The sequence below is a fragment of the Lampris incognitus genome, chromosome 4, assembly GCF_029633865.1.
Source record: "Lampris incognitus isolate fLamInc1 chromosome 4, fLamInc1.hap2, whole genome shotgun sequence".
NCBI classification, from domain to species: Eukaryota; Metazoa; Chordata; class Actinopteri; order Lampriformes; family Lampridae; genus Lampris; species Lampris incognitus.
The window spans coordinates 46,283,865-46,293,171 of record NC_079214.1 but is presented as its reverse complement, the minus strand read 5'-3'; the positions used below and the strand labels follow the sequence as shown (position 1 = coordinate 46,293,171).

At 42.3% G+C, this 9,307-nt stretch overlaps 1 protein-coding gene across 1 annotated transcript; it reads right to left on the bottom strand.

The window, feature by feature from the left end:
- Positions 1–3,725: 3,725 nt before the first annotated feature.
- Positions 3,726–9,005, bottom strand: csrp3 (cysteine and glycine-rich protein 3 (cardiac LIM protein)). The gene is made up of 6 exons (XM_056278639.1): positions 8,924–9,005; positions 8,218–8,349; positions 6,662–6,833; positions 6,206–6,332; positions 5,995–6,088; positions 3,726–5,297 (listed from the first exon to the last, which is right to left on the bottom strand). Exons 1-6 carry the CDS (start codon positions 8,982–8,984, stop codon positions 5,224–5,226), a joined length of 660 nt encoding a protein of 219 aa, XP_056134614.1. The 5' UTR covers positions 8,985–9,005; the 3' UTR covers positions 3,726–5,223.
- Positions 9,006–9,307: the final 302 nt, after the last annotated feature.

Below are 9,307 nucleotides of genomic sequence, written 5' to 3'. Positions count from 1 at the left end.
CTGCAGGTATCCCCACCCTTATAAACAATACAGTTATGCAAATATGGGTGTGACCATTAACTAGAGTTTCAAAGGCCATGTGTACTATTCATAGAGGATTAGGGCATGCATGTTGCCATCACGGCATTGCAAGATGGCAACAGATGTATAACGTCCAAAACCAACGACCAGTTTTATGTGCAAATATGGGTGTGACCATTAACTAGCGTTATAATGGCCATGTGCAACCACAGCTTTGTAAGATGGTGACAGATGTACTCTTAGCCCCCCCTCAGTTCAGGGATGGTCATTCCCTCTTCACAGAGATGGCCTCTTTGGCTCCCTGTTCAAACCAGCGTTCCTCCCTATGAAGGATGTGCACATCCTCATCCTTGAAAGAGTGGCCACTGGCCTGTAGATGGGTGTAGACTGTAGTGTCCTGGCCTGACGCGTTAGCTCTTCAGTGTTGTGCCATCTTCTTGGCCAGCATTTGTTTAGTTCTCCTGATGTACAAGTCATGGCAATCCTCCTGGCACTTAACAGCATACACTATATTGCTCTGTTTGTGCCAGGGGACTCGATCCTTGGGGTGGACCAACTTCTGGTGCAGCTTGTGTTGGGGTTTGAAAGTAACTGATACATGGTGTTTTGAAAATACATGTCTCAGCTTTTCCGACACTCCCGCCACATACGGAATCACCACTGGTTTACGTTTATTTTTTTAACTGTATTGTACTGTATTTTTTATAAGGAGTGGGTATACCTGCAGTCAGTTTAGACCAGAGGTCTTCAACATTTTTCAGGCCAAGGACCCATTGGCTGATAGAAACACGGTGGAGGGACCCCCTATTACATATCGTATAAAATTGTGCTGCTTATTAAACCATGCCAACAATAATGTGTAGGGCGGCCTATAGTGCCATGTATAAAACTACTTTGTAATGGTGTATATAATGCTAAGCCATTAAAATAATAATTATTGACGGATTCCTATATTTATAGAACATTTTTTTTTATAATTCTTTTTGACACGTCCGTGGAGTCATCCAATTGTAATGCAAAAGCCTCTGTCAACCTCAGTTTCTCTACTAGTTGCACTCTCACATCAGATGTCATGTCATCAATATGGCAAGCAATGGTTGTGTCTGACAACGGAATGCTTTTCAGTTTATTAACGTACTCATCATTCCCAAACATTGCTTTGCACATACAGTTAGGTCCATAAGTATTTGGACAGTTATGCAATATTTGTAATTTTGCCCCTGTACACCACCACAGTGGATTTGACATTGAGTATTTTGAGATATGATTGAAGAGTAGACTTTCAGCTTTAATTTAAGGGGTTGGATAAAAATATGGCATTAACTGTTTAGGAATTACAGCCATGGATATACAGGGTCATCCCATTTTCGGAGGCTCAAAAGTAATTGGAAAAACAAACATAACTATGATTATAACAGTTATATTTAATGTTTGGAGGAAAATCCTTTGCAGTCAATGACTGCCTGAAGTCTGGAACCTATCGACATCTTCAAATTCTAGTTTCCTCCTTTGAAATGCTCTGCCAAGACTTAACGGCACCTGCCTTCAGTTGCTGGTTGTTTGTGGGTCTTTTGGCCATTAGTTTGATCTTCAGCAAGTGAAAAGCATGCTCAATTGGGTTCAGGTCAGGTGACTGACTTGGTCACTGATGAATATTCCACTTTTCTGCCTTGAGACTCTTGGGTTGCTTTCTCAGCTTGTTTTGTGTCATTATTCATCTGCAGTGTGAAGCGCCGTCCTCTCAGTTTTGTGACATTTGGCTAAATCTGAGCAAATGGTATATCCTTATAAACATCACAATCCATCCTGCTACTTCTGTCAGTAGTCACATCATCAATAAACACCAATGACCAAGTTCCATTGGCAACCATACATGCCCATTTCATAACACTACCTCCACCATGTTTGACAGATACGGTATGCTGAGAATCATGAGCTGTTCCTTTTGTTCTCCACACTTTTCCTCTTCCCATCTTTCTGGTACGAGTTATTCATTATTTCATCTGTCCAAAGAACCTTGATTCAGAACTGGGTAGGTTTTTAGATGTTTTTAAACACAGTCTAACCTGGCCTTCCTGTTCTTAATTGACACCAGTGGTTTTCACCTTGTCGTAAACCCTCTATATTTATTTTCATGCAGGCGTCTCTTGATTGTAGACTTGAACAATGATACCCCTACCTCTCAAGAGTGATTTGACTTCACTAGATGTTGTGAATGTGTTTGTCTTCACTAAGGAAAGAATTATGTGATCATCTACTGTAGATGTGTTCCGTGGTCTTCCAAGCCTTTTGGTGTTGCTGAGCTTGCCAGTGCATTCTTTCTTTTTAAGAATGTACCAAAATGTTGATTTGGCCACTCCTGAAGTGTTTACTATCCATCTGATAGATTTCCTTTGCTTTTTCAGGCTAATGATGGCCTCCATCACTTGTATTGACACCTCTATGGACTTCGTGTTGAGAGTTCAGATGAACAGCTACCAAATGCAGATGTAAATACTTGGAATGAACTCCAGACCTTTTATCTGCGTAATTTGTCTTGGAATAATGATGGAAAAGGTCTTACCTGCCCATGAAACCACTTGTTATTCAAGTGTTCAATTACTTTTGATCCTCTGAAAATGGGGTGACCATATATAAAATTGGCTGTAATTCCTGAACGGTTAATGCAATATTTTTGTCCAGCCCCTTAAATTAAAGCTGAAAGTCCACACTTCAATCACATAGTGGTTACTTCGTTTCAAATCCACTGTGGTGGTGTACAGGGGCAAAATTACAAATATTGTGTCACTGTCCAAATACTTATGGACCTAACTGTATCCCTGGCTGCAGGCAATATTAAATCCTCTGCAACTGTGTATGGCTTTTTGTTCTGAGCGATCCGAAGAGCAACTTGATAAGAGGCTTTCAAAGCTAGCTCACCAACTTTAGCTGATAGTCTCATCAATGTCTGTTGGCCTTTGAGAGATTTGAGATGGGCCTGGAAGTATTCCACAGGTTTTTCTTTCAAGTGAGCATGGGTTGTCTCCAAGTGGCGCTGCAGCTGTGATGGCTTCATACTTTCGTTTGACAGCACGTCTGAGCAGATGACACACACTGGTAATGCAACGCCCTCAGTCTTTTTTTTATAAATGTATTAATGATTTTTCCCTTTTTCTCACAATTTAGTGGCCAATTGGTCCATATTTTAGTTTAAACACCCGCCCTCGTATTGAATGCGTTCGCCAACTGCATCTCTCCGGCCGGCAGTCTCGAAGCGAGGCGAATCAAGGCCGAACTACGGTTTTTTTCCGACACACAGAGACGCGTTCATGTGACGAACACAAGCCGACTCCGCCCCCCGCCCTAAGACAGCGTTGCCAATTATTGCTGCATCAGGCGTCGAGGCGCGAACCCGTCTCCAGTGGGCAACTGCATCGACACAAAGCTGATGCTTAGATCGCTACACCACCGTGGACCCGCCCTCAGTCTCTTCAAAGGTAAACTCAAACTAAAGATCATTCTCTGAATATTTTCGGGTCTTCTCTCGTTTGCGCTTAGCAGCAGTTGTAGCATGGTTGCTAGCAGGTGCGTTAGCCTCATCCTCTGAACTTTCGCCAGTGGTTCGTGATAAAGTGCAGGATCTGTCAGAGTTTCTTGGTCGAGAAGTTACAAAGCGATCTATTGTAGATCACATTAACGTTAGAATGGCCGTATACTTAGGCTAATAATACGTACCTATGTGGCTACTATGACATGCAATTATTTCCAGTGTTTTACTGGCGCCGCACATAGCGTGGTTTAGCATAGGCTAGCTAGCTGGCGCTCAGCTTTCAGGGTGATCACATTATTGCACGAGGATTCATGGGTATCTTCAGTGTTGTAATTGTTTTAAGGAATAGGAAGATTTATCTTTGCTTATTATAGGTTGTATTTATGTTAATGTGTATTTTCGGACATATTGGAAGACATTTTGGTAGAAAAGTTTGGGATCAAATAATTTGGCGGACCCCTGTTGAAGGTCTCTGGTGATGTCACTGAAGATGTCACTTAGTTGAGTGATGAAACGTATCTGTCCATAAACATTGTATCCAGATGAACTGATTCAACCTTGTTTGGATTTCTTTCCACATGTACAATTTACACATAACAGAGAGAGCCTCTTACTGTGGGGAAAAATCGTTTTTTGGGAGGTTTAAGAACACAGGAGGACATGTCGATTTTCCCCCCTGAAAGATTCTTAGTTGATGAGGTTTGTGTTGTAAGGGTAGCGATCCACTCACTTGTCCTCTATTAGTGCTCTTGCACTCTTCAGTCATATAAAATGAATAACTTTGCCGTATATTTGGACAGTTTCACAGACCAGCCTCTGTCATTAGCAAAGCAAAAGTTGTTTTAAACAACTCCACCACCGTCAATACTACAGCAAAGAAGGAAATTGACCACAATATGTGTGATCATAGAAATAACGGATCATTCTTTAAAAATTAAATAAATTTCAGGCTTCAGGAATATGCTAGTTGCATATTTGGCACAAACAACTTGGATGTTTGTACTGTTTGTGTGTAGGTCTTAGGTAGTCTTGAAAATCTGATAAAGGAAGCACTTTGTCTCACATGAAAATGAAGTCATTAACCTTTAAATACTGCTTTTGTTCAGCTGTAATGCAACAGTGCAAGGTAATGCCCTAATTCCTTCTGATATGGTAACAGCTTTAATTATACTTTTATTATATCTTCCAATTCTGTTCTGCAAGGCTGGCTAGACAGCTGTTGGGAAGATTAACATTAGGTGCTTTGAAATCACTGTTGCCTTGTTTATTCCAATTACTACACAGGATTATTTATGAATGCAAATAAGATTCTATTAATAATTTAATCGAGCACACTGAGGAGATGTTAATCTTCTTTTGACAGCAGCATATAAAGACAAAGGAAATCAATGAATTGGCTCACAAGCTGATGCTTGCCGCTGGTTTTATAGAGTCACATTAATATCGACAACCTTGAAAAATAAATTACAGCTCATCTGTGATCGGCGTATCCATCTTCCTTCAAACCGGCATGCATAAGACACCACCTCTCGAGAGGGTCTCGTACTGCTGTTTAATTAAACTGACAAGTGTAAAACTAAAGGCTGTCTCTATGAACACAGCTGGGATGTAACAATACACTATTAAAAAAAAAATAAATAAACGAGGTCAAACACTCGAAGAGGAACATGGTTTCATTGTCTCTCCTCCAGCATGGCAGCGTTCCCCAGGCCAAATCCTTTTGGGCCGAAGTTTTTAGCGTAGCAAACTAGAGAGAAATTAAAAGACATTACTGAGACAAAAAAGAGACATTTTTTTATTTTTTAAGGAAACAAGTTTTTTTTTGTTTTTTTTTGTATCCGGCTAATTACCCCACTCATCTGACTCGTCCTGGTTGCTGCTCCACCCCCTCTGCCGATCCAGGGAGGGCTGCAGACTATCACGTCTCCTCCAATACATGTGGAGTCGCCAGCCACTTCTTTTTTCACCTGACAGTGAGGAGTTCTGCCAGGGGGATGTAGCGTGTGGGAGGCTCACTCTATTCACCTCAGTTACCCCCCCCCCCCCAACAGGTGCCCCAACCGAACAGAGAAGGTGCTAGTGCAGCAACCAGGACACATAGCCACATCCGGCTTCCCACCCACAGACACGGCCAATTGTGTTTGTGTCTGTAGGGACACCCAACAAAGCCGGAGGTAACACGAGGATTCGAACTGGTGATCCCTGTGTTGGTAGGCAACGGAATACACTGCCACGCCACCCGGATACCACAAGTTTTTATTTTATACTAACTACTCTCTTTTGCTTCTACCTTTCTCTGTTGGGGCTAAAAACCAGTGACTGCGTGGTGACTAGGGTACAATGCCCCTTCAAAATGTTGAATTTGTTTCCAACAGTAGAAAGTCTACATTATATATATATATGAGCATGTATGTGTGCGTGTATGTGTGTGTATGTATGTTCACCTTTGCAGTACAGCTCTCCATCCTTGTCTGTCACTGTGGTGGACTCCAGGCTCTTGCCACACAGGGCACAGCGAAAACAAGTTTTGTGCCAAGGCTGCATACACACACAGACAAAACAGTGACTTAAGTGCACAATGCCAAGGCAGATAGCATCCAAGCGTCCAGGACAGTGATGGACCAGATAAGATAGAGAGGAAGAGCCCATCCTTACCTTCCCTGCTCCCATCACCTTCTCTGCAGCATACACCGCTTTAGAACACCGAGGGCATCGATCTGAACTGCCAAACTTCTGAGTAAATTTGCTTGGATTCGTGTTTGTGTTCGATGGCTGTTTGAAGCTGTGGGGGGGAGAAAGGATTCTATGAATTTCCTTGATGTTTCGTCAGAGAATTGGAACAGTTTCATCAGTTTCCTTCATTAGCTCATTGTTTACACCTACTCAGTCCAATTCAGGGTTGCATGTTGCTGGATTCTATCCCAAGAGAAGGCAGGGACACACCCAGGGGGACATGTGACCCAGGCCATCACAGGGTCTCACACACACACACACACACACACACCATTCACCTCTGTGTGCAAATTAAATTCTCCAATTCACCTGTCATTTATGTCTTTGAACAGTGGAAGGAGACCAGAGTACTGGAAGGAAACCCTCATGAGCACTTACTCTTGAGTCTGTAGATCTGCGTTTTGTCCAGGCGGGTCAGAACTGAGAGCTCCAGCTCCCTGCCCATATCCGTAGCCTTTTGGCCCATACTTCTTACCATAACAGGATTTACAGTAGATCTCTGATTCATGTGCTGCAACCGTCGTACTGTCCAGTCCCTTCCTGCAGCTCACTGCATGGCGTAAACACAACACATTTCTTAATGTTATTTTACCTCACCTTTTATAAGAGGAAAGATAACATTTGTGTAGAAGCATGGTAGCTTAATGGTTATTACTGTTTCCTTATAGCAAGAGGGTCCTGAGTGTGAGTCCAGCCCTTCTTTATGGTGTTTGCATATTTACAGTGTTCACGTGGATTTTCTCCGGGTTGTTTGGGTTTCTCCTGCACTCCAAAAACAAGTATGGTAGAAGAATTGGAGACTCTACTCTGCCCAAAAGAATGACTGTTGTGTGAGTCGCTGTGCGGTGCAGACTGACGACTTGTCAGTTGTGTCCCCCTGCTTCATCCCTAATGTCTGCAGGGAGATACTGCAGCTATTGTATTAGATAGCAAGTAAAGAAAGTAAAGAGAATAAATGACTGAAGAGGATCTTAAGAGAGTTGTGGTCAAGGGTTGAGAGCAAGACTTTAAAAAAAGCTCCCAGCCATCTTCTTTCTGTCAGTCAACAGTGGCATTATAAAAGTGTCTCAAGTTTCTATTCTAAGCAATAGAGAAGACTATTAGCTGAAGGATAAATGTTGAACAGATGGTAGAGTGCATTGTAGAGGCCTTTCAGAGCTCCCAGTAGTACAATCTACCAATCACCAGACTCTCATCCAACCATTCCCTGTGAAAAGGATGGACTTAAATAAGTTTGGTTTGTTTTTTTTTTGAAGGGAAATTGTAAGTCTGTTTGTGGTGTCCATTTTGTGTTCATCACTGAGTCCTGCTGTTGCGACCGTTTCTGAGCTCTACCATAGCTGAGTTTTCAAAATGCCCCTGGTATCAACAGGAAATACAGGCTACAACACAGTAGATTTAAATGCAAACTAATGTTTTTGTTTGGGTTTTTTTTTACACAATCTATCACTTGTGCAGTAGATAATCCATGAATATCCAAATCACAAATGTTTTTTAAGTTGCACATTGTAACGGTTACCGTCTGGTAGGACTTTCTTAGGAAAATTGATAACGGCACTTTTTGTTTTACATCTTTATTACAGCAGCCACCAAGTATGGAGGTTTAGGGAAGGTAGAGGTGAATTTGAAGAAGAAACAAAGATGTGGCTAACAAGCCAATATAGTCAACCAAGATCACTGAAAACTTACCAATGTCAATAGCTAAAACTCAGGTTCAACAATGTGTTATTGTTTTGGTGGTGGGGATGGTGCTGACACAACAGCACCGTTTAGTTTTGAATGGATCTCTGGGCTTTTGAAGGACTCAAACAACATCGACACCGTAATTACCAATAAAAACCAAAGGTGTCAGTGGGTTAAGCAAAGGTCCTGAAAAGCCAACCGTAAACCTCCATTGGGCTGGCGGTGAGATGTGACAGAGAAAGTCTGCTCACTGCAGATGAAGCATGTCTTATGGAAGCTCCTCCCGTTGCACTGCATCTCCTCTGCATGGTACACCGTCTTCTCACAGGCGGCACATCTGGCACCCCCACCCCAGTTTGGCATTCTGAGAACGGGGAAGAAATCTGGACCAACAGGTGAGAGAGAGATCTCGAATGTATGCTAATGGTTATTTTTGCTAAGTTAACACAGCTTTATCCATGGGGATTTTGATCTGTCAATGGATTTCACCTCAACGGCTGTTCAGCTGTGAATCAAAATTTAACTTTGGGATCTTCATAAACAAGTGTTTCCTGCGGCTTTCCATCCACAGGGATACATGGCTGTGCCGCCCCCGCCTTGCATTCTGGCTGACATTCCTGTTTTCCTATCAGAGGTTGTCTATCACCTCACAGGACTGGCATGTGATTTTCCAGGAAGAGGCTCTGCTGTGGCATTGGACCAGCAACAGCTTAACAAAACCCTCATAGGATGTCAGCAATTATTTTTTTATAAAATTTGAGCTCTGAACAATCAAAATTGCTATCCCAATGTCAACTTCAGGTTTAATCGTCTGGCGTTCTTTATCAGTGAACTGGAAGACTTCGCAATGTATTTCTATTTCGAATGGACGATGGTGCCTAAAAGTGAATGACAAAACAAATTGCTTTTTCATCTCCGGAGCCAAGTTTGACGATAAAAGGAAAAATTAGCACCTACCTCCAGGCAAGTCCTGTGTTCTTCCTGATGTTTCCTGGCAGCACAAGGTCCTCCGCACCATTTAAATACTGTTCCATCTCCCGAATCCCAGTATCTCAGTGGTGACGCGTAAATGAGCCCATCCTCCCAAAATAACCCGTGACAAAGGCCTGGCCCTCTTGAACCCTCTAACCTTTCAAAGGAAACTCATACAGCACTTTACCAGACATTTGTGGAGGGGTTTATGCCAACGCTGGAATCTCTGGATCCCCCAGCTCAACACCGACAGCTGTGTAGAGGAATTCAAATTCTTCACTTTATATTGGTACACGTATATAAACCGGAATTAAAAGGATATAAATTCAGATGATCAGATAATGTGAGCATATTGCAATAAGCTGAACA